We start from the raw sequence: 24,723 nt of genomic DNA, 5'->3' as shown, positions 1-24,723 counted from the left end.
AGCTATTCTGAACATATACACTAAAGTTACCCTTAAGAAAAAGATAGTTTACTTAACTAAAGTACTTTGAAAAAGTAGTTCACCACATTCAGACTACTTCATGAAAAATGATTATATAAACTACAAATTGCAAGAACAGATGCACACTCAGTTGTCACATGCATTAAATCAAAGTTAGGCAGTGATGCAGAATTCATACCCAGCAAAGGGTTAAGAAAGGGAGGAGGATGTTGGATGGATTGAAGTCAATAAAAAATGAGAGGGGGAGAGAGACGGAGAGGGAGAGCACAACATCTATACGATTAATGCATGCCAAAAATAAGGACAGTTTCAACAGCTAGCGTACTACCTCTCTCCATCCCTACCCCTCTTACAATATCTGTATTTTCTTCCTCCTCTGCTCTGAGCGTTCGGCTGAGTGGTTGCACTGCCGTTCAGTCTGCTGCTCTCATCTCTGAATGCACCGGGAATGATGGTGTAAATGAGTGTAGGCCTAGGCTACTTGAGGACTCCGTAAGGACTGCCTGAGAGCGGGAGAGAGGTAAAGAGACAGCGAGAGAGGCAGTAAGATACTCAGTGAGGACTGCCTGAGAGAGATAGAGGGAAGAAGTGTGGGCGAGGCAAATAAGAGAGGCAGGATGATGAGTGTAAACAACGGCGGGATGAGGACCGGCCAAGACACAGCACCCAACGGCACAGCAAGAGCATCCTGGGAAAGAACCAACACTATGTCGAACCCATCCACCCCCACCAAGCATCTCAAATCGGTGAGTATCAACGTGTCGTGAGATGAGGAGAAAAATAATGAGAATCTCTCTCTCACACACACTTTCTCTATCTCTGTCTGTATTGTGAGGAGTTTGCATGCCTTGCTTTAGTGGGAACAACTATTTAATATGCTAAGGGTGCATGTTCAATGTTATGTGTGTGTTACATGCCAATTAGTTCCTTGAATGTAGGCTACTGTATTTCCTTTCATGTGGTTACACTGACATTCAAGGAATTAGATCCTTTATTTTTTTAAACGTTTGTTAGATAATAGATAAGGCTTTCGTAACGCATTTGGGCAACTGTAGAAGAGAGTCCACCTGTTAACATGTCTGTCTGCAATGGCACAAGTAGCCTACAGTCAGTCACCTGCTGCGCTGAGATATAGAAGACAGACACACTCCTAACCTTCTCTATGAGCCTGCCTGGGGGTGATGAGGGGAGTTGTTTCAAGCAACCTAACAGACCAAATTATCAAATATTTTTCCATGTCCAATGGTTTGAAAGAATCTATTGGTAGTAGAATTGAACTCTACATTTTGTCATAAAAGTGTACCAAAATAAGACAATTCTGTCTCTTTGAAGGGTCTGAGGGGTCTGTTGGTGGGGTCAGTTTTGCTTACTGTTTTGCTTACTGCTTACTGTCAATGGAACAAGATGACGTCTTTACAGACAGACACATTATGACAACATCGAACAGGTCAACAAGGCACTGAATAGTAATTGAGTCCAGTTGTTCAGTGTCGCATACAGCACTCTGACAGGGTACCAGCATCACTGGCGATAAATATCTAACCTGCCAAATTTCGGAAGGACAATGCATCGAAACAATACCACTCCCACCACATGCAAGGGGCAGGGAGGGATCTTCTGCGTAAGTTAACTTATTTGTTGTCTCGAAAGTCATTCAAAACTTTAACTCCACAATCTGCTTTCAGCCTTCTTGTTATGACGAAGGCTTTATTATTTCATCTCAGCGAAGTTGTCATAGGCTAGTAAGTTGATTGATTATATGACAGATTATATCAGGTTACCACTTGGCTCTATCTGTCTTCAAGACTGAGTTTTATAGCAGAGACCTGTCACAAAGCTATTTGAAGTTGAAATAATGGCAATATGCCTTATTGACTATAAAAGGTATGCTTACAGATTTGCCAGAGACAAACATTTTTTTTACTGTTTAAAAAAACAAGGCACAGAAATGTTAAACTGATGCAATACTAACTCATCGATAGAACTTATTTTAGTGTTCAAATAAACTAAATGGAGAGAGAAAATCAAGAACCAGACAATCAAGAAGTGGTATTTTACTATGGTTTGAACCGCTAGTGTAACAGATGTCGTCTGGAGAAAGAGAGGAGGACCAAGGTGCAGCGTGGTAAGTGTTCATGTCTTTTTAATAAACAAACTGAACACTGGAACAAAACAATAAACGATCTGAACAAAACGAAACAGTACCGTGTGGCCCAAACACTCACACGGAAACAAACACCCACAAACCAAAAGTGAAACCCAAACTACCTAAGTATGATTCTCAATCAGGGACAACAATTGACAGCTGCCTCTGATTGAGAACCATACTAGGCCGAACTCAAAAACCAACATAGAAAAACAAACATAGACTGCCCACCCCAACTCACGCCCTGACCATACTAAAACAAAGACAAAAACAAAGGAACTAGGGTCAGAACGTGACAGCTAGACAGGCACTCAAAGGTTTAGCAAGTGGCCGCCAATCTGAAATGTAGGTCTGCTTCATGTGTTATCAGTCTGGCTGGGGAATGTATGTAGTCATGTCACACTGTCACCTCAGCTCTTGTCACACAGCTCTCTCACTGTGCCTGGTCTGAAACATTTTATAGTGGGACCTACCCATGAAATTAGTCTGTAATGTGCTCTTCAAAGCTGCTATGTACAGTTATTTTTACAGTAAAATAGCTCTCTCAAACCCACCACCCTATCTTTTGCCAGTGGTTGAGATAAACCTACATGATATGTAAATACAGTAGGTTCTATCCTCGTAAACAGGGTTGGTTCAACCACTGAGGCATCTTCTTTGCTGTGAAACATGATTCAGTCGAAACTGAGCAAGCCAATATTGCCAAAGAGAACAAAATGTGATTAGACTGCCAAGTACATTTCTGCCTCCTCATTACAAGTATGTTCCTTCTTAGTTCATTCTCACAGCTTTCATGTTGATCAAATGAAATACCTTTGAATCAGCTGCTGCACAGTATATCACTTTGAGAATGTCTACCACTCAGCTATATAACAAGAAGAGCTGTGGACACCAGTAGACATTTTGGCTCCCTCTGGCGCCACATTACCCTGTTCCTCCATCATCACTACCGAGGATGTCTCAGACTGTAGCAGACTGATCCAAAAGGCTTCTTACTCCACAATGTGACTTGTGTGTTTGTTTTGGAGTATATGTGTGTGTTAACCTGTGTGTTGTATTGCGTGCCCGGGGTGTGTTCAAGTATTAAGCTTTGTGTCTCCTCATCCAACAGCCTAAGCCTCAGAATGCCATCACCATTGCGGTGTCATCACGAGTCCTCTTCAACATGGATAAGGAGCAGCAGATCTACGAACAGAAAGGCATGGAGGAGTACCTCAAGTACCAGATAGAACACGAGACAGAGCCCTTCTGCCCTGGTCCTGCTTTTCCTTTCGTTAAGGTCAGGGAAATGACAGACAGACAGACAGACAGACAGACAGACAGACAGACAGACAGACAGACAGACAGATTGGTGGTCATGTTCGTCAATGTGAAGGATGTATGTTGTATGAAAGATTATACTGTATGTTAAGAGCTTCTGTTTGACGTGACCCCAGGCTCTGGAGGCAGTGAATACTCGGCTGAGGGAGCTGTACCCAGAGAGTGAGGAGCTCTTTGACGTTGTGCTCATGACCAACAACCACGCACACGTCGGCCTCCGACTCATCAACACCATCAACCACCACCGTGAGTGCCTAATCACACACACAGACACACACATGCATAAACACATGCACACATGGGCACCACTTGGCTATTGTGCTGTGAATGACAACATCTTTCATTCAGATTCAGTGTGATGTCCTGAGTGTGGTCTAAGGGCCCGGGGCTGGGTTTCTACTAAGCTAGCATATGGAAATGTTTTAAGATTGTCATATCAAGGATCATTTAGCTATTGGATTTTGAATTTTAGGACCCCTGTAGGTATAAAATATTTTTACAAATTAAATGGGGGGTGAACATTGAATTTGGCCTTACTGTTATTAGCTCATAGCCCATTAGCCCATAGCCCATGAGCCCATTAGCCCATTAGCCCATGGCAAAATTCATACATGGCAAAACAGATAGTGAAAAAATAAATAAAACATCTGAGAGATATAAGAACATTCAGGAAATTATTATATGTATATATTTATTTTTTTACCCATATTTAACCCCTTTTTTTACACTAAGGTACTTCCATATATACTTCCATTGGGGTCATATTATTATTATTATTACTATTAAACAGGCAGATTTTGATGGGGAGGTTTAAATTATGCTAATTATATTTCTGCGCGGACATCGACTCTAGGGGGTTAAGGGCTCCAGGAGAAGAAGCTGTTCTGATGCACCGATGATGACGGTGCTCTGGGTGCTCCACACAGCTGGTCCTCCCTATTCCCACACAGCCTGTATGACCCTATGGCCCTGTGTCCCTCCACAGGACACACGCCTGTTCAAAACATCACAGAATAACTTCAGCTGTATGGGTCTTTAAGCTCAAATGTGTGTGTGTTTGTGTGTGTGTGTGTGTGTGTGTGTGTGTGTGTGTGTGTGTGTGTGTGTGTGTGTGTGTGTGTGTGTGTGTGTGTGTGTGTGTGTGTGTGTGTGTGTGTGAGAGAGAGAGAGAGAGAGAATGTAAGAGAATGAAAGAGAGAGAATGTAAGAGAATGTAAGAGAATGAAAGAGGGAGTGGGTTGGGGAGGTCAAAGGCTAAATGTTGTTTAGTATGTTACATTCCCTTGTAAACTGTGGTTGTATAGCATGTCATAGTGCTTTAATAAAACGACTTATAGATTACTATGAAATTAGGAAATAACTAGACACAGCTCTGGCCACTGGTTGGCCTAGGATGGTGTTGGGGCGATCTCTCTCACGCTCCACACTCCACACGTCCTTTGAGATGAAGGGAGTTGGGAGATGTGGTTCTGGGCCCTGGGGGTGTGGGTAAAATAGTCTGGCCAAGTGGAAACATCTGTCCTGACTGAGCTACTTTCTCAGGCTCTTTCCATCCAGCTCACCCCTCAACCCACTATTTTCTCTCTTTACTCCTCTCTGGGCATTTTTCTCTCTTTGCATCTTTGGATCTCCCTAGCCATTGGTAACTGTTATCGAATCCCTCAATTACAGGCAGGAACCAGTACATTGACTCTATGTCTGTCTCTCTTTCCTCTGCAGGGTTGTTCATTGAGCGTTTCTGTATGACGGGTGGGAACAGTCCCATTGGGTACTTGAAGGCTTACCACACTAACCTGTACCTGTCTGCTGACCCCATGAAGGTCAGAGAGGCCTTGGAGGAAGGTAAGTGGGCAAGAGCCAGACCTGGCGCCAGGATAAAGTAACTAAGGTGGCTGTTGAAATCAGGGATGGGGCTACATTTTTTGGAGTTCTTGCATTGGCATTATATTGAATTCTCTTTATATAATCACGCTATACCATAACAAACATAAAGTTCAAATGCTGAGACAAGTGCTGAGTCATTTAGACGTTTAGATTTCAATTACCCTATTATGTAAATGCAACGTACACACAGTTGTCTTACCAAAATAATGCAAACTAAATGCTGAAAGTAGTAGCCTAGTTATTCATGCATGCAAACACAAATGCTGAATAGCAGTTTGGCTTAGATTATTGACACAATTGCGAATGCGAAAGAATGCGAACAGAACAGCGCTACTAAGTAGTAGGCCTAGCAAACAAAATATTAGATCGATAAAGGCATGACACAATATATATTTAGGCTAGTTACATTCACAGTAAACATAAGGCTAAGGGAGATCCAAATAACCAAAACATAGCCTAGAACCTACTACAGTGAGATGCAGACATGCACAGCTGTCTTGCAAAATGAATAGGCCTATACAGGCCCGCTTCAACAAAATGAAATAATCATGCCACTCCCTCACAAGTTCACTAACACGTTGTGATATGGCACAATACACTTCTGTGAATCAAATTCGACCCACGTAATCAATTAAAACTTCTTTGGGATCGGTGTCTCTTCCACAGGACGGTTGAGCTAACGTAGGCTAATGCGATTAGCATGAGGTTCTAAGTAACAAGAACATTTCCCAGGACATAGACATATCTGATATTGGCAGAAAGCTTACATTCTTGTTAATCTAACTGCACTGTCCAATCTACAGTAGCTATTACAGTGAAAGAATACCATGCTATTGTTTGAGGAGTGCACAATTTTGAACATAAAAAGTTATTAATAAACAAATTAGGCATATTTGTGCAGTCTTGATACAACGTTTTGAACAGAAATGCAAAGGCTCATTTGATCAGTCTAAAACTTTTCACATACACTGCTGTCATCTAGTGGCCAAAATGTATATTGCACCTGAGCTGGAATAATACATTATGGCCTTACTCTTGCATTTCAAAGATGATGGACCAAAAAATTACAAAAGAACGGTTGTTTTTTTCTTTGTTTTATCTTTCACCAGATCTATTTTGTGTAATTCTCCTACATTCCTTTCACATTTCCACAAACTTCAAAGTGTTTCCTTTCAAATGGCACCAAGAATATGCACATCCTTGCTTCAGGGCCTGAGCTACAGGCAGTTAGATTTGGGTATGTCATTTTAGGCAAAATTTGAAAAAAACCAAGCATTCCAGATGATCTCTTCCTATGAACCAGTTGCTTTTAAATCAATGTTTCTGGACAGAAAACCTGTGGCTTTGGTAGGATTCTAGGCTAACCTGGACTGGCTCCTCTGTTCCAAGATCATCAGGAACAGTCGGAGGTGGAGGCAGCCATTGTGGCAGCACTTGTGGAAGGGTGGGTGGGCTCTGCACACATAGCTAGCTGGAGCTCAGGAGGATCATCGCTGCTGCTGCTCCTCATCGTTCTCCTTCTTTGTTTGGGTACTTTGGCGAAGCCAATTTCTGATATCCATCGTGGCAGATTAGCTGGTTCAAGCTGGCTAAATAGGCTAAGGCTAATATCACTAACGCTTTTTACAGCTATAGCTAAGAGTGAAGCAGCTTTAACGGTAAACTTGAACCCTCCCTTTCAAATCAAATATTACAGGCAGAGGCATTTCACTTTATTCACTCAGCCTACCACAGAAATGTGAGAAGAGAAGCGTTTTTCCCTGCTTTTTATGGAAACCCAAAGGAGTCATACCACACCGCTCAGTGGCTTTCCATAGCCCCCCTGCTGCAACCTGGTCCCAGAGCATTTCATATTATTGTGTACGTAAATACGTGAAACTTTATTTAATATGATATGTTACGCTTCGTATGGCATGTATTCATTTGAGATTGTCCATTATCCATTTTCGTATGACATGTTACGAATAACAATTAGTGTGATATGTCACAAATTTGCAAAACATATAATATGTTACGAATTTACAAACATACAATATGTTTCTGCCTTAATGCTGTAATATGTAACTTTTTGGGCGACCTGACCAAATTCACATAGATCTGTCATTCTCATTGAAAGAAAGTCTAAGAAGCGGTAGATCTGTTGTATGTGCACTATTTCTATGCTTACCATTCTTAAGTTTCATTCTGCATCTTTTACTTTCAATTTTGTACACCAGCTTTAAACTGCTCAAAATAAAATATTTGTTGGTTATGGAAAATATATTTCACAGTGGTTTAGATGGTACAATGATACTCTACACAATGACTGCTTGTTTGTCACATAAGCTGAAATAAGGCAAACTATAGAATTTTAACAACCAGGAAATGGCAGAGCAATTTTTGCTATTTTTAAATAGGGGACTTAAAAGTAAAACTGAGGGGGCTGAAGTATGAACTTTGGGAGCAAAGCCCCCTGTAGCCCATTCATGTCGACCCCCCCCCCCCCCCCCCCGATGAGAGCATAGTCTTGTTAGTTGAAGACACTGGTGATTGTGACAAACCAGTTTTATCAATAGAACATTTGATCTGTCTCGTAACACTGTTATGTAGTTGTTTAATACAGTAAGAAAAGCTTACCTTGAACAAGTCATTCTGAGTACTCTCTCTCTCTCTCTCTCTCTCTCTCTCTCTCTCTCTCTCTCAGGGATTGCGGCAGCCACCATGTTTAACCCACCAGAGAAGCGAACAGAAGTGTCAGAGACTCAGCTGCGGGTGGCCTTCGATGGGGACGCAGTGCTCTTCTCTGATGAGTCAGAGCGCATCTATAAGGCCCATGGACTGGACAAGTTCTTTGAGCATGAGAAGGCACATGAGAACACGCTTCTTGACCATGTATGTCCGGTCCACGTTAAATTCTGTAACACATTCAAACACAATTGAATATGCAGCTAAATCTAAATAGTTAGTCAATTGACAAATTAATATCCCTCTGTACTTCATACGGATGGTGAAATGTAGTGTGAGCTGAAGTGGTTTAATGTCTCTGTAGATTTACTGTAGATTTTGTGACATGTTCAGTGTTAGGCCCCATCGTATAGCAACTCACTCTCTATCCTTTCCTCTCAGGGGCCACTGAAGGGGTTCCTGGAGTCTCTGGGGAAGCTGCAGAAGAAGTTTTATGCCAAGGGCCAGCGTATGGACTGCCCCATCCGCACCTACCTGGTGACGGCGCGCAGCGCAGCCAGCTCAGGCACCCGGGCCCTGAAGACACTTCGATCCTGGGGACTCGACACCGACGAGGCCCTCTTCCTTGCTGGGGCCCCTAAGGGGCCTATGCTGGAGAAGATCCGGCCTCACATATTCTTCGACGATCAGATGTTCCATGTGGAGGGGGCTGCGGAGCTGGGGACTGTGGCGGCTCATGTGCCCTATGGTGTGGCTCAGAAACGGCCCCAGAAGAAGCTTGCTGAGGAGAACGCTAAAGACTCTAGCGCTGCCGCCAAGTAGTCTGTACCTCACCCTCTTCCCTATCCCTGTGACAGCAAGGGACAATAAAACAACATTGTGAATTTGAAGGAGACAGTGGTTCTGTAAGTCCTTTTCAGTCCCCTCTTAGTTGTCTGGGTAGTGAAGCCCATAGTACATGACAATTGCAGGGGCACAGAGTGAGGGCATGCTGTTTTCACGCTAGGCCATGTGATCGAGGATTCCTCACAAGAGAAGGCGCCAGTATACCTAAAAGAAAAGCTTCAATATTGTCATGCTTGCAGTAATGTTAGTACACTATGCTATCTGTATCATAGCATTAAAGGTCCAATAACATTTTCATCTAAAAATACCTAAACATATGCTACACAATATTTATAGAGTTTACAAGTCTGTGACTTGTAGCAACAACATTAGATTTTGTTGACACATTCAAATTATGTGAAACTCCAGAACCAAAACATTTAAAAATTAGTACAGTGGGCTATACCTGTATAATTTCAGCATATCACTTAGGTTGAAAACATGTTTACTGAATATGTATTTTATGTTATTGATGTAATATTTTGCTCTGTTCTTTTGTTTCTAATCTAGACACCTTTTATTGTACGTTTGCATGGTCCTCATGCAAGTTACTGTATGTGCTGTAATGAGATGGCAACCTAAAGTGCTAATGGACCATCTCCTCTCTCATTATAAACATGGATGCTGATCCATTCTGTAAAGACGTGGCTTCTTTGAGGAGATATTGGCATAATGTCTGCTAACTTAATTATGTGGCTTTTATGTTTCGTTCTATTGCCAATTTGCCTTTCAAACATCCCATAGCCTGCACTAATTACCAATTGCACACGCACCCCAACTGTTAATTGTCTTGATAATTATGATGGTGTTATCATTGTATGTTTTGTTTCACTCTGGCAGTCTGACTCAGGCGCAAATGATTTTAACTAATGAAGGAGAACCTTTTAACCCGTAAAGTTGGCTGCCAAACGCCATTTAAACTACACAGAAGAAGAATAAGAAGAGAAGTGCTGCACTTACATGATTGTTTGATAAAATGGATGACGAAATGGCTGATGACTGTGGGATGTTTTGGGAGCATGGAGAGCCGGAGATAGCCAGACTAGTACATTGAGCTAAGGAACAGAAGGTGGTTATTGGAGAAAGGCCATCAGTGCTTGTTCAGCACAGATAGACATGGTTATGGACAGCGAAGGAGAAGAGCCGAGTGCAGTGGGAAGATGTGTGTTGAGGAAGAATGACACAAAGGACAAACTGTAGTCTGATTTCTCTTATGGCTAAGAAATTGAACCTGACGAGAGTGAGTATGAATTACCTGTGGTGGCATGTGTGTTGAAGACCTCCGAGCCTCACCCTGAAGGTCATGCAAAGGATGATTCAGGCCCAGTGGGAGTGGAATATTTGTAGAAAGTGGATCCCGGCCTTTTAGCTGATCCATATGTAGTCTCAGGCTGGGTAGAAAATAAGTTGGTACTGTTAAATCGGTGAAGGTAGGTTTCCCTCACCTTAGAGGGAGCGGTCACTTCACGTCACGTGCCTAGGGACAAGACCTGTGACTTGCTTTGCTCTCCAGAGCAAGGTGCCTTTGAAAGGAGTGATTACTGGGGTGGCTTTGAGGTGGAGCACCCGCCGTTTGGTGCGACGCAGATCCGGTGGCGAGCGTGGTAAAACTGAGAAGACATTGTCTGTCCTTTTGAAGCAGATTCTTTACCTGGTAAAGTCATGTTGGGATGTGTTAGTTATCCCGTGAGAGCTTTTGTGCTGAACCCACTAAGGTGTTTCAGATGCAAAGACTATTTGTTTTTATTAAGGATCCCCATTAGCTGCTGCCAATCCAGCGTTACTCCAAGCAATTTAGTCAAGGTTAAGGTGCTCCAAAGCTTTTTACTATCATTCTTTTATGTAGTTTATCTTTGTTTCATAGTGTAATTATTTTTATTCGGTTTAGTCACATAGTTTCTCAATCTGCAGTACGTTTGCCAGTCGGTTGTGCAGCCAGACCTTTTTTTTTTTACCATTCCTTTTGCCTCATCCCTCTCAACCATACAATTTTTCAGTTCCTCATCAAACTACAGGGATTTAATCGTTTTTTTTTTTCATTTTCTTAATGGGTACATGCTAATTAGTAACTGGAATAAGCAATTTCATAAATGCGTCAAGTGCAGCGTCTGGTTGCTCCTCATTATGGTGATGTTGCAGCAGTGTGTAGGAGGGAGATTCCGAGATGTGAGAAGTGTGCAGGAGGGCATGGACCAAAGGAATGTGTAGTATCTGCGTAAAAAAACTGTCAATTGTGGGGGTGCCCATGTTGATGGGGTTATCAGAAGTGCCCGGTGCGAGAGAGCCAGGTTGACAGGTTGGTAGAAATGTTTGCAAATGTATAATTTTTTAAAAACAGAAATACCTTATTTTAAGTATTCAGACCCTTTGCTCTGAGACTTGAAATTGAGCTCAGGTGTATCTTGTTTCCATTGATCATCCTTGAGATGTTTCTAGAACTTGATTGGAGTCCACCTGTGGTAAAGTCAATTGATTGGATATGATTTGGAAAGACATACACCTGTCTATATAAGGTCCCATAGTTGACAGTGCATGTCAGAGCAAAAACCAAGCCATGAGTTCGAAGGAATTATCCGTAGAGCAATGAGACAGGATTGTGTCGAGGCACAGATCTAAAGAAGGGTACCAAAAAAAGTCTGCAGCATTAAAGGTCCCCAAGAACCCCTTTGCCTCCATCATTCTGAAATGGAAGAAGTTTGGAACCAACAAGACTCTACCTAGAGCTGGTCGCCTGGCCAAACTGAGCAATCGGGGGAGAAGGTCCTTGGTCAGGGAGGTGGCCAAGAACCCAATGGTCACTCTGACAGAGCTCTAGAGATCCTCTGTGGAGATGGGAGAACTTTCCAGAAAGACAACCGTTTCTGCAGCACTCCACCAATCAAGCCTTTATGGTAGAGTGGCCAGACGGAAGCCACTCCTCAGTAAAAGGCACATGACAGCCCTGTTACCTTTCCTGCGTTGCCTCCAGACCGTAGTCGGGATGGCTCAGGCTAACGTTCACTTGCTAGCTCCAGGTTCTGAGAAATGTACGATGCTCTGGGGTAGTTCCCACATTTGGGGATCTTATCCACTGCTAATGAGGTGTTGGTCTGGAATTCCACGGAATTCTAAATTCCACATTTATTAAACTTGTACATCAATGGATGTAGTCTGAATGACAAAATAAAATGGTGAGCTAATGGAGCAAAAAGAGCATGGCTCACAATTCGGCTACATCTCCGCCACCACAATTGAATCGAAAACGAAAGTTAACTTACTACGTTACCCATAATGCACTTTAGTGTTTTAAAGCTATACCTTTACTTTACAAACAGCCCGCTTGGAGTTTGCCAAATGGCACCTAAAGAATCTCAGACCATGAGAAACAAGATTCTATGGTCTGATAAAACCAAGATTGAATTATTTGGCTTGAATGCCAGCGTCACGTCTGGAGGAAACCTAGCACCATCCCCATGGTGATTCATGGTGGTGGTGGCTGTAACGGATTTCCTCCTCTTCGTCTGAGGAGGAGTAAGGATCGGACCAAAATGCAGCGTGGTAAGTGTCCATATTGATTTATTCAAAAACACAACTGAACACTGGAACAAAATAATAAACGTGAAATATACAAAACCGAAACAGTACCGTGTGGCCCAAACACTCACACGGATACAAACACCCACAAACCAAAAGTGAAACCCAGGCTACCTAAGTATGATTCTCAATCAGAGACAACTAATGACACCTGGCTCTGATTGAGAACCATACTAGGCCGAACACAGAAACCAAACATAGAAAAACAAACATAGACTGCCCACCCCAACTCACGCCCTGACCATACTAAAACAAAGAATAAAATAACAGAACTATGGTCAGAACATGACATAGGTGCGGACTCCGGCCGCAAAACCTGAACCTATAGGGGATGGTCTGGGTGGGCGTCTGTTCGCGGTGGCGGCTCTGGCGCAGGACGTGGACCCCACTTCACCACAGTTTTTGTCCGCCTCCTCAACCGCCCCCCTGGCCTCTTACGAGCGGCAACCCTTGCCGCCGACCTCCGACTGGGGACCCTCGCCACGGGTCCCGAATGGACGGGAGATTCGGGCAGCGCCAGATAGGCAGGAGACTCCGGCAGCGCCGGACAGGCGGGAGACTCCGGCAGCTCCGGAGTAATCACCTGGCCACTCTAGCCCGGCCGATACGAGGAGCTGGAATGTACCGCACCGGGCTATGCACACGCACTTGGGACACCGTGCGCTCCACCGCATAACACAGTGCCTGCCCGGTCCCTCTCGCTCTCCGGTAAGCATGGGAAGTTGGCACAGGTCTCCTACCTGACTTCGCCACACTCCCCGTGTGCCTTCCCCCAATACATTTTTGGGGCTGCCTCTCGGGCTTCCAGCCGTGCTGCTGTGCTGCCTCCTCATACCGGCGCCTCTCCGCTTTCGCTGCCTCCAGCTCTGCTTTAGGGCGGTGATATTCCCCTGCTTGTACCCAGGGTCCCTTGCCGTCCAAAATCTCCTCCCAAGTCCAGGAGTCTTGTGTTTTCGGCCGCTGCTGCTGCTGCCCATTACCACGCTGCTTGGTTTGTTTTTTAGCGGCAGGGACTGAGAGACTAGTCAGGATAAAGGCAAAGATGAACGGAGCAAAGTACAGAGATCCTTGATGACAACCTGCTCCAGAGCGCTCAGGACCTCAGACTGGGGCGACGGTTCACCTTCCAACAAGACAACGACCCAAAGCGCACACAGCCAAGACAGCGCAGGAGTGGCTTCGGGACAGGTCTCTGAACGTCCTTGAGTGGCCCAGCCAGAGCCTGGAGCGGAACTGGAACGGACGTCACTCGCTCTGAGACCATGAAGTAGTTGTTCCCCTTGGTCTGTAAGAGCCGTGGCTTTTCTGGAGCGATGGGTAACGGTGCTTCGAGGGTGACTGTTGTCGATGGGTGCAGAGGGTCCCTGGTTCGAGGCGAGGAGCGGGACGGAAGCAATACTGTTACACGTTCACAGAATATAATACATTGTTTTCATCAGAAGAGAAATGTGTGCAACTGTTTCCAGCAATCAATATACTGCACACAATTCTAAATCACCCCATCAGTGTCCTACCAGGTACAATATATGGAAACATGTACGCAATTTAAATGTTTTACAATATTACGGACATGCAGAGATACAAGTAACCCAACTGCATTGTTTGCAAGTAACTTTGGGTTACTCCTAAGTCCGCATCATTGGCAACTTCCATTTATAGTTTGGCTTTGGTGTGGATTGAAGTCTATACATTCATATCAGTTGTACTCCTCCATTGTATTAGCCTTTACTTATGTCTATTGTGGGTAGTGTTTCTTTGCACCAATGGATAGTCTACAAAACAATGAGCAAACCTGCCTTTGTATTGAACACATGGAATTGGATTGTGATACCGATGAATGAATCCGCTTATTTTGTATTTTCTTTCATAATGAATATTATTTGATTAGATGCGTGTGACATTTTTGGGTGAAATATCCATAACAGGAGAGTTATTGTCCATAATTCTTCTTCTAGATAGCTGTACAGGTACTTCCAATTTTGATCATCATGATTCAGTGACTGCAAAGAAAATGTATTGATCTACTGGGATTTTTAAAAGACAGACTAACTTTCTGCTTGGACTCAAGAGACGAATATGGCTGCGTTAATCTTTTTGCAGGCGTTCTTGTTTTTTTGATGAATCTATTTGCAATTTCGACTTAGACTGTATCAGCTGTTCCCTTCTGAGTGACAATCCTGTCAGATCTTTTGTCAGTAACAACAACAACACTAAAAACTGAGTCTTTATTGTTCCGTTTAGCTATTTGAATCCAAGGAAATGGTAGCTTGCGAGTATAGTTCATAGTTTGGAGTTAGTCTTGGCAATGTGACTGCTTTGTCTGCTTGCTTCTCTGTTTAGTATCTGTGACTGCCATAGAAGTTTGAACTGGTGAAGTAGCCAATCCTTTTTTGATACCAATATTTATTTCTAATAATTAATAGCATGTCAATTTAGTAGATTATTACATTTTATGAAGTGAAAATGCATGAAAAATAAAGTATTTGTCTGTATAAAATGACGTTTGTGGTTGCAGATTTATAGGCTGTACATAGAATGGTGTGTCCATAACCAGTGCTTGACTTGCACTGAAATAAGTGCCGGTACTCCTTTTGGGTGTAGGTATTGTGTAAATGTAGATGCAGAAACTCCACAATATTGTTTTAGCTAATATTCTATAAGAGGAACAGGAGCTCCAACAGTAGAACATTTGAGGTGCCAGTATTCAGCTCTGGTGAGCTCCTGCCCAAGTCAAGCACTGCCTATAACAATGCTTACTTTGAGATCATTGATTTGAGAATGGCATTTACAACTTTTTTTGTTGTAGAAAATACTACACCTTCGACAGTGGCTAGGTAAACCAAACGCGTGGATTGCACTCTGTCTGCAAACAGGCCTGCATTTTGTAAATTGTGTGGACTACCATTATAAAGCTTGACTCAGCGAAATGACGTTGTCACGGGTAGCAATGCACATATTGAGATGCGCGAGATGCAAGACTCGCTCTTACTGTCACATACAGTATTTCCTCATGTGCACGGGCTCGCTTGACGATTTGCACAGAGTGGTAGCCAGGGTACCAAGCAGTGGCGGTTGAGCCTCGCGTTTCAATGCTAATAGTCGTAACGGAAATATACTTTGCTGTTTACTTTCTCCATCTACGTCAGGGATACACCTCGCGAGATTGGAAAGAGCAAAATCGAAAGTTAAGAGTCTGTTAGAACGTTTGAGATCTGTTGTGTTGTATTTTTCAACATCAACAGATCTTTCAGAAATCGATAGGGAGTAAGAAGCAAGTCGTCTGAAATCATATTGCTGGGTTTGTGTGTTTGACTGAGGATCCTCCAGTTTCAAGAACTTCAAAGCGACAACAACATGGGTGCGCTTGATTTATCAATTACTCTGCATAATATTGGGAAGTATTTGCAAAAATACTTTTATAAATTTCTTAAAGTATTTATGGTATTTGGCATATTGTTAGCTAGTAGTCCTTCTCCCTAGATGGCATTGGGTTCTCGAGAGCTAATTCTTAGCCAACTGATTTAACTTTACGAACATGTTGACCTATTGGTTGACGTGGACATAATTCATATTTTTAATTTAACCAGGGAAATATGTTCTTTCCGGAGCTAGGTGTCGCTATGCATTACTGTTTTGGCACATTGACAGCCTATAACAGGGTTTGTACAAAAAGCTAGTAGCCAACACTTCAGCTTTAATGTTGTGTGGCACTGCATTGTGGCTGAGTCTGACCCCAGATTAACCCTGGTGTTTGTGTGCATATGTTTCGGGTTCTGTGTTGGTAATCGCTAGCTGCCACAGTCATAAACTTCTACAATTTATCTGATTTGAAATTAGATTTTAAACCTAACCTTAACTCTAACCACGCTGCTAACCTTATGCCTAACCACATTATGTTCATGAATTTTTACAATATTGCCAATTTTGACTTTAGCTGTGGAAACACTGTTGGGGGTTGCAAAATATGAATTTCCATGATCTGAAAAAAAGTGGACACAAGTACAGGCTACTTATTCTTTTTGATTGTCATTTAGCGCCTCCTTATGGAGACATTATGAAGGTAGAAACAAGTGGTGCTTCCTTGAGGACAGCAAAAGCTGATGGGGGAAATGAGGAAGGTATGCGCTTTCAGGCTATTCACTCACAAATATTCAATACAATATCCAGTATTAATCAATTTCATATAATCAATTTAATAAAATAAATGCTATCATTTTCTTTACTGTTTTCCTGAAGGGGTGATTGCATCTCACAGAATGGCAGAGCATGACCGTGCTGCCATGGACAAGTACAAGAGACTCATAATGAAGGTGGCAAAGAGGAATGAAGTGGACCCAGCTGTTATCTGTGGCATCATCTCAAGAGAGTCCCGGGCTGGGACAGGACTGGACAAGCACGGCAGGGGGGACAATGGCAAGGCCTTCGGACTTATGCAGGTAGGCACATGTTTGAGGGAATAAGCAGTGCCTTCATATTTAATTGAAATTGTATCTTATTTATTCCCATCCTGAGGTCAAATGTTGACATTATATTTGATAATTGAAATCAAATTGTATTTGTCACACACGTGTTTACCAGATTTTATTGCTGGTGTAGTGAAATGCTTGTGTTTCTAGCTCCAACAGTGCAGTAATATCTAACAATACACACAATCTAAAGTAAAGGAATGAAATTACGAATATATCAATATTTGGACGAGCAATGTCAGAGCGGCATAGACTAAGATACAGTAGAATAGGATAGAATACAGTATATACATATGAGTAATGCAAAATATGTAAACATTATTAAAGTGACTAGTGTTCCAATTATTAAAATGACCAGTGATTTCAAGGCTATGTATATAGGGCAGCAGCCTCTAATGTGCTAGTGATGGCCTTGAGATGGAAGCAGTTTTTCAGTCCCAGCTTTGATGCACCTGTACCTACCTTGCCTTCTGGATGATAGTGGGGTGAACAGGCAGTGGCTCGGGTGGTTGTTGTCCTTGATGATCTTTTTGGCCTTTCTGTGACATCGGGTGCTGTAGATGTCCTGGGGGGCAGGTAGTTTGCCCCCGATGATGCGTTGGGCAGACCGCACCACTCTCTGGAGAGCCCTGCGTTTGCGGGAAGTGTAGTTGCCGTACCAGGCGGTGGTATAGCCCGACAGGATGCTCTCAATTGTGCATCTGTAAAAGTTTGAAGGTTTTAGGTGCCAAGACAAATTTCTTCAGCCTCCTGTGGTTGAAGAGGTGCTGTTGCGCCTTCTTCACCACACTGTCTGTGTGGGTGGACCATTTCAGTTTGTCAGTGATGTGTATGCCGAGGAACTTGAAGCTTTCCACCTTCTCCACTGCTGTCCCGTCGATGTGGATAGGGGGGTGCTCCCTCTGCTGCTTCCTGAAGTCCACGATCAGCTCCTTTGTTTTGTTGACGTTGGGTGAGAGGTACCACACCCCCAGGGTCCTTCCCACCTCCCTGTAGGCTGTCTTGTCATTGTTGGTAATAGACCTACTACTGTTGTGTCATCTGCAAACTTGATGATTGAGTTGTAGGCATGCGTGGCCACGCAGTCATGGGTGAACAGGGATTACAGGGGGCTGAGCATGCAGCCTTGTGGGGCCCCAGTGTTGAGGATCAGCGAAGTGGAGGTGTTGTTTCCTATCTCCACCACCTGGGTGCGGCCCGTCAGGAAGTCCAGGACCCAGTTGCACAGGGTGGGGTTCAGACCCAGGGCCTCGCTTAATGATGAGCTTGGAGGGTACTATGGTGTTGAATGCTGAGCAATAGTCAATGAACCAGATACTAACATAGGTATTCCTCTTGTCCAGATGGTATAGGGTAGTGTGCAATGCGATAGCGATTGCATCGTCTGTGAATCTATTGGGGCGGTAAGCAAATTGAAGTGGGTCTAGAGTGTCAGGTAAGGTAGAGGTGAAAAAAGCACTTCATGATAACAGAAGTGAGTGCTACGGGTGGTAGTCATTTAGTTCACTTATCTTTGCGTTCTTGGGTACAGAATCAATGGTAGACATCTTGAAGCATGTGGGGACAACAGTCTGGGAAAGAGAGAGATTGAATATGTCCGGAAACACTCCAGCTAGCTGGTCTGCGCGTGCTCTAAGGACGCAGCTAAGGATGCCATCTGGGGCGGCAGACTTGCGAGGGCTAACGCACTTAAATGTCTTACTCACGTCGGCCACGGAGAAGGAGAGCCCACAGTTCTTGGTAGCAGGCAGCGTCGGTGACACTGTTATCCTCAAAGTGGGTGAAAAAGGTGTTTAGCTGGTCCGGAAGCAAGACGTTGTTGTCTGTGATGTGGCTGGTTTCCCCTTTGTAGTCCGTTATTGTCTGTAGACCCTGCCACATACATCTTGTGCATGAGCCGTTGAATTGCGACTCCACTTTGTCTCTGAACTGATGTTTTACCTGTTTATATTCGGCCATATTCCCAGTCACCTTGCCATGGTTAGATGCGATAGTTTGCACTTTCAGTTTTGTACGAATGCTGCCATCTATCCACGGTTTCTGGTTATGGTAGATTTGAATAGTCACAGTGGGAACAATATCTCCTATACACTTCCTGATAAACTCAGTCACCATATCAGTTTGTCTATGTTGTTCTTGGAGGCTACGCGGAACATATCCCAGTCCGCGTGATCAAAACGATCTTGAAGCGTGGGATTCTGATTGGTCAGACCAGCATTGAATAGTCCTAAGCACAGGTACTTCCTGTTTGAGTTTCTGCCTATAGGAAACTCATACATTTCGTGACCGCCACAGCCCTGGTGATTTCTGTAAAATATCACACATTTTTACAGATTGACACTACCCCAGCCCCGAGTGGTGGCGGGCACACTCCAAAGGGGGAATGGAACAGTGAGGAGCATCTCCAACAAGGCACTGAAATTCTGATTTTGTTCATCAAAAGAATCCAGGAGAAATTTAATTCATGGACCAAGGAGCAGCAACTGAAAGGTAATACTCTTTTTCTCAGAGTTTTTTATAAAAATAATGAATATACCTGTTTCAATTGAATATGCAACTATTGCAATATGTTGTTTACCCAGGGGGAATAGCAGCCTACAATAAGGGAGATGACCGTGTAGAGTCATATGAGGAAGTAGACACTCACTACTCCAATGATGTTGTTGCCAGAGCTCAGTGGTTCTACAAACATGGTTATCGTGAAACAAGTAAATAACTGTTATAAACCATTATACACATGTTGAAAATGATAAATACACCAAATAATAATTACACTGTGTGGTTCAACTTCAAACCTTCTCATCCAAGTTTCTTGTTTAGTTAAGTCTTTCAGCAAACTCTTATGGTTGATGCCAAACAGTCACAAATTCATTTTATTTAAAAAAATGCCGATGCTATAATGTACTGAAAATCTAAAATTGTAGTTCATTGTGTATATACTCTATTTTCTTCCCTATTTAGCAAACCTCATTAAAGTAGCAGCTGTTGTAGTGGGAGCTGCAGTGGGAGGAGGTATCATCATTTTATCAGCATTAACATTGTACTTCATCAAGTAACTTTTCATAAAGTAAAATGTTTCTGTATCTTGATAGTATATATTTTTTGTGTGGTTGATTTACTTATAAAACAACAAGAATTTACGAATAATTATATACGTGTAAAAGTGTCATTGGAATGTCACATTGTCAAACTCTTAATGAGGTTGGCTGTGTTTTAAAATGTTTGTATGCTTGGCCTCACAGGTTCTGCTGTTGCCCTGGCACCAATAGTCCTCACAGGGATCGGGTTTTGTGCTGGCGGGATTGCAGCTGGATCATCAGCAGCAGGCATGATGTCTGCCGCGGCCATAGCCAATGGAGGTGGGGTAGCAGCAGGGAGTCTTGTTGCTATTCTACAGTCAGCAGGTAAGGATCGAACCAAAGATGAACAAAGATACAATATTTCAATGCCAATGAGTTATGAATAAAAGCTAAGATGATGGTGGGGTTTCTAACTGTTAAAAGCTCATACGACTGAACTGAATGGATCATAGATTGTTTTGCTTTTTTTACTTTGATGTATTGGATGTTTGTAGATCTCAGATGTGAGTGAGACCGTGACAGACATTGTGTGGTATTCCCTCAAGGTGCCGTAGGGCTCTCGGGAACGGCCACTGCAGTTGTTGGAAGTGCGGGAGCAGCCATCGGAGGAGCAATGGGAGGAGCTGTGGGATGGCTGAAAACAAAGATTTCTTAAATGTTCCATAGAGGCTTTGAAGAACACCTGTCAGTAGTGCAATACACCCTCACACTGTTGATACTGCATGCTTAAAGTATTCTACTTGTCAACTGAATAAATAAAAAAATCCATTGCAACTCTGCTGTTAAGAAACACAGGTTCTCTGAGGATTGTTCCCTAATTGTTCCCTAATTTTGCAGTTGAAATTAGCTCAGTGGTTCTACAGCCATGGTTATGGTAAAAAAATAAAAAAAAAGATTAACCTTTTATGAACATGTTGAAAATTATGACTACACCCAGTAATAATTACACAACTTCCAACAGTCTTATCCAAGTTTCTTCCGTAGTTGAATCTTTCAGCAACTTGTCATTGCGCAATATAATTAAACATTTCTTATTTTATGACCTTTTGGAATGGATGTGCTTTTAGTTGACTGTCGTGGTGGGACTTGTAGCAATATTGATGTTACTCATATTGATGTTAAAAAAGGAAACAGAAACCAGTTGTTACTTACTTTATTAATGTGCTGCTTGACAACATGCCTAGTAAAGTTTGCTTAACTATATATCTTTGTCTGTCGTGATTACAACACAAAGCATATGGAAACATGGTGACAGCGGTGCTCTAAAGAACCTGGATCTCATCGATGTAAATGAAGAATACATCCCAGGCGGCAGTTTGAAAAAGTGCAGAGTTTACAAGCTAGTCATCGCGCCGAACGTCAACGTTAGCTGGCTATTGTGAGGGACTTTATGCTAAAAGCTAGCTGTCTATTGGATACAAGCAGATTTGTGAGTAGCTAACATTCCATTCTACAAATAAATCGCCATGGAAAATGCACTGAAACCTCCGGGAAAAATAGACATTGTAATTTAGCACTGACCTGGAAAAGATGGAAAGAGGAATTCAATTTGTACATGGCTCTTACAATGACAGAAAAACCAGAGGATTACAAAGTGAAGCTACTGTATTATCTCATTGGGGTAAAAGGTAGAAATATTTGTGAGACCCTGTGTGTGGGCAGTACAAAAGACAATCTCTCTGTTGAGGAAGTAATTGCAGCACTGGATGCATTTTGTGATCCCAAGAAAAATTCAACAATTGAGAGAGAATGTTTTCATGCCAATTCAGGGCCGAGATGAGAGTTTAGACAAATATCTCACTGAATTGAGGACTCTAGTGGCCACCTGCAACTTTGGAGTAATCACCGACTCTCTTATCAGGGACAGGATTGTGTGTGGCACGTGTGACCCACACTTAAAACCTGTCTAGAACTGGGGTTCAGCGGAACCCCTCGCCAACAGCCAGTGAATTTGCAAGGCGCCAAAATCAAACAACAGAAATCTCATAAATCCAATTTCTCAAACATACAAGTATTAGGCACCATTTTAAAGAAAATTCTCGTTAATCCAGCCACAGTGTCTGATTTCAAAAAGGCTTTACAGCGAAAGCTCCACAAACGATGTTAGGTCACCACCAAGTCACAGAAAAACACAGCCATTTTTCCAGCCAAAGAGAGGAGTCACAAAAAGCAGAAATATAGATAAAATTAATCACTAACCTTTGATGATCTTCATCAGATGACACTCATAGTACTTCATGTTACACAATACATGTATGTTTTGTTCGATAAAGTGCATATCTATATCCAAAAATCTAATTTTACTTTGGCGTGTTATGTTCAGTAGTTCCAAAACATGCGGTGATTTTGCAGAGAGCCACATCAATTCACAGAAATACTCATCATAAACATTGATAATAGATACAACTATTATACATGGAACTTTAGATAAACTTCTCCTTAATGCAACCTCTGTGTCAGATTTGTAAAAAACTTCACGGAAAAAGTACACCATGCAATACAGCGTTCAGAGCCCAAACAAGCCAAAAAGATATCCGCCATGTTGTGTAGTCAACATTTGTCAGAAATAGCATTATAAATATTCACTTACCTTTGATGATCTTCAACAGAATGCACTCCCAGGAATCCCAGTTCCACAATAAATGTTTGATTTGTTTGATAAAGTTAATCATTTATGTCCATATACTGTACCTCCTTTTGTTAGGGCGTTTGGTAAACAGATCCAAACGCGCATGCAAGTCCAGCGGAAAGGTCAGACAAAAAGTCCAAAAAGTTATATTATTGGTCGTAGAAAGATATCAAACAAAGTATAGAATCAATCTTTAGGATGTTTTTAACATAAATCTTCAATAATGTCCCAACCGGAGAATTCCTTTGTCTGTAGAAAAGCAATGGAACGCGAGCTAACTCTCTCATGATCTTGCGTCACGAGCCCATGGCTCTCTGCTAGACCTCTGACTCATTCCCCTCTCATTCAGCCCCCCTTCACAGTAGAAGCCTGAAACAAAGTTCTAAAGACGGTTGACATCTAGTGGAAGCCTTAGGACGTGCAAGATGACCACTGTATCTCCAATAGGGGCTGAGTTGAAAAACAACCAAACTCAGATTTCCCCCTAGCCCAAACAGGTTATTAAGAGAGTGCTTACTCAGAGAGACTGATCTCAGTTTACAGAAATGTATACAGATTGGACGAGCTGCAGAACTGTCCAGACAGAGAGCTAAAGTCATAAATGTGCAGGGCCCTGTAGCAGTGCATGTAGTAACACAGAAAGAGAGACTGAGAGGGAGAGGAGACCCTACAGAGGGACAGAGCATTATACATTGTAGATACTGTGGATGGACACGAGAGAAAAAAGGAAAAATGCCCTGCATATGGACAAAAATGCAAATCCTGTGGAAAAAACAATCACTTCTCTACAGTTTGCAAAAGTGCAGGGACCAGCAAGAGAAACAGAGTCCTGGCAATGGAAAATGCGTTAGCTGACTCAGAGAGCGGTGAGGATGTTCTCTGCATCACACTAGGGCCAAAGTCAGAGAGCATCAACGTGGTGCAGGAGAAAACCCCAGACCCCAATGCAGCTCTCTTTGCAACCATGCTGGTCAACAAAAAGTCAGTCAGATTTCAGCTAGATTGTGGCGCTAGTTGTAATGTTATCCCTACAAACCTCATAAAAGCCAGTCACCTAGAGCCCTGCAGTCAGGTATTGGGGATGTGTAACAAGAATACTCTGACGCCACTGCACACTTAAAGTGATCAATTCATGCAATAAGAAAACCTCCCGAGTTCAGTTCGTCGTAGTCAACAAGAATGTGCAAAGGCCCATTCTAGGCAGTCAGGCTATCCAGGCAATGGAGTTGATTACTGTGCAGCATCACAACATCCTGGCCATCAAGAAAACAACAGGATCCTGGACTAAAGAGCAAAATAAACAGGAGTACTCTGATGTGTTCGAGGGAGATGGATGCTTACCCTGCAAACTGAAGCTGGAAGTGGTGGGCGAGTGGAGCCCGTCCAGCTGCCAAAGAGAAGAGTGCCAGTAGCGCTATATAAACCACACAAAGAGGAGCTCAGTGGTCTAGAAAAAAGGATGATAAAAGCAGTTGAAAAAAGCACAGATTGGATTAGCAGCCAGATCGTAGTGAAGAAACCGTCTGGAACACTAAGTGAGTATTGATCCGAAACCTCTCAACAAGGCACTCAAGAGGAGTCATTACCCACTTCCCGCTATTGAAGACGTGCTGCCAGATCTGAACAGAGCACGCGTGTTCTCTGTTTGTGATGTAAAAAACGGATTTTGGAATGTGGAACTGGAGGAGGAATCCAGCTATCTCACCACATTCTCTACTCCCATGGGATGCTACAGGTGGCTGCACATGCCAATGGGAATCAGTCCAGCCCCAGAGATCTTTCAGAGGAAGTTGAACCACGCAATGGAAGGTCTTCCAGGAGTCAAAATCATTGCAGATGACATCCTGATTGTGGGAGAAGGAGACAATGATGAAGCGGCGACTGTGGATTTGAACCTGCGTGTTGAGATCACGTTTGGTATGGGGGGACAAAATACATTTATGCACGATTGCGCACGTGCGCAGCCGGTTTGGGTTCCGTGTTAGGCCTACTCATCTTGTTGGCTGACAAAGGAAGTGCCCTACATTGGCCACCTGCTAACATCAGAGGGGTTGA

General features: G+C 42.9%; 2 protein-coding genes across 2 annotated transcripts; both read left to right on the top strand.

The window, feature by feature from the left end:
- The first annotated feature begins 241 nt into the window (after positions 1-241).
- LOC139383840 (cytosolic 5'-nucleotidase 1A-like) lies at positions 242-9,561 on the top strand. Its single transcript, XM_071128417.1, has 6 exons — positions 242-767; positions 3,279-3,446; positions 3,604-3,733; positions 5,207-5,329; positions 8,055-8,242; positions 8,477-9,561. The coding sequence occupies exons 1-6, from the start codon at positions 639-641 to the stop codon at positions 8,855-8,857; spliced, it is 1,119 nt and encodes a 372-aa protein (XP_070984518.1). The 5' UTR covers positions 242-638; the 3' UTR covers positions 8,858-9,561.
- Positions 9,562-15,443: 5,882 nt separating this feature from the next.
- On the top strand, positions 15,444-21,242 carry LOC139383408 (lysozyme g-like). Its single transcript, XM_071127948.1, has 8 exons — positions 15,444-15,851; positions 16,528-16,611; positions 16,730-16,929; positions 19,293-19,449; positions 19,542-19,667; positions 19,921-19,971; positions 20,202-20,363; positions 20,585-21,242. Exons 1-8 carry the CDS (start codon positions 15,848-15,850, stop codon positions 20,692-20,694), a joined length of 894 nt encoding a protein of 297 aa, XP_070984049.1. The 5' UTR covers positions 15,444-15,847; the 3' UTR covers positions 20,695-21,242.
- Positions 21,243-24,723: the final 3,481 nt, after the last annotated feature.

Source organism: Oncorhynchus clarkii, chromosome 25, assembly GCF_045791955.1.
Source record: "Oncorhynchus clarkii lewisi isolate Uvic-CL-2024 chromosome 25, UVic_Ocla_1.0, whole genome shotgun sequence".
Lineage (NCBI taxonomy): Eukaryota > Metazoa > Chordata > Actinopteri > Salmoniformes > Salmonidae > Oncorhynchus > Oncorhynchus clarkii.
Note: the sequence above shows the minus strand (reverse complement) of the source record. Positions and strands in the feature narration are given on the sequence as shown.

What these genes read in the sequence shown, in the direction of transcription:
- LOC139383408 (XM_071127948.1), top strand. An exon ending in GGGAGCTGCAGTGGGAGGAG is followed by an intron (nt 19,972 to 20,201) that starts GTATCATCATTT and finishes TTGGCCTCACAG; the next exon opens with GTTCTGCTGTTGCCCTGGCA. An exon ending in TGCTATTCTACAGTCAGCAG is followed by an intron (nt 20,364 to 20,584) that starts GTAAGGATCGAA and finishes TATTCCCTCAAG; the next exon opens with GTGCCGTAGGGCTCTCGGGA.
- LOC139383840 (XM_071128417.1), top strand. Translation starts at nt 639, where the DNA reads ATGATGAGTGTAAACAACGGCGGGATGAGGACCGGCCAAGACACAGCA. An exon ending in CAACACCATCAACCACCACC is followed by an intron (nt 3,734 to 5,206) that starts GTGAGTGCCTAA and finishes TTTCCTCTGCAG; the next exon opens with GGTTGTTCATTGAGCGTTTC. An exon ending in AGAACACGCTTCTTGACCAT is followed by an intron (nt 8,243 to 8,476) that starts GTATGTCCGGTC and finishes CTTTCCTCTCAG; the next exon opens with GGGCCACTGAAGGGGTTCCT.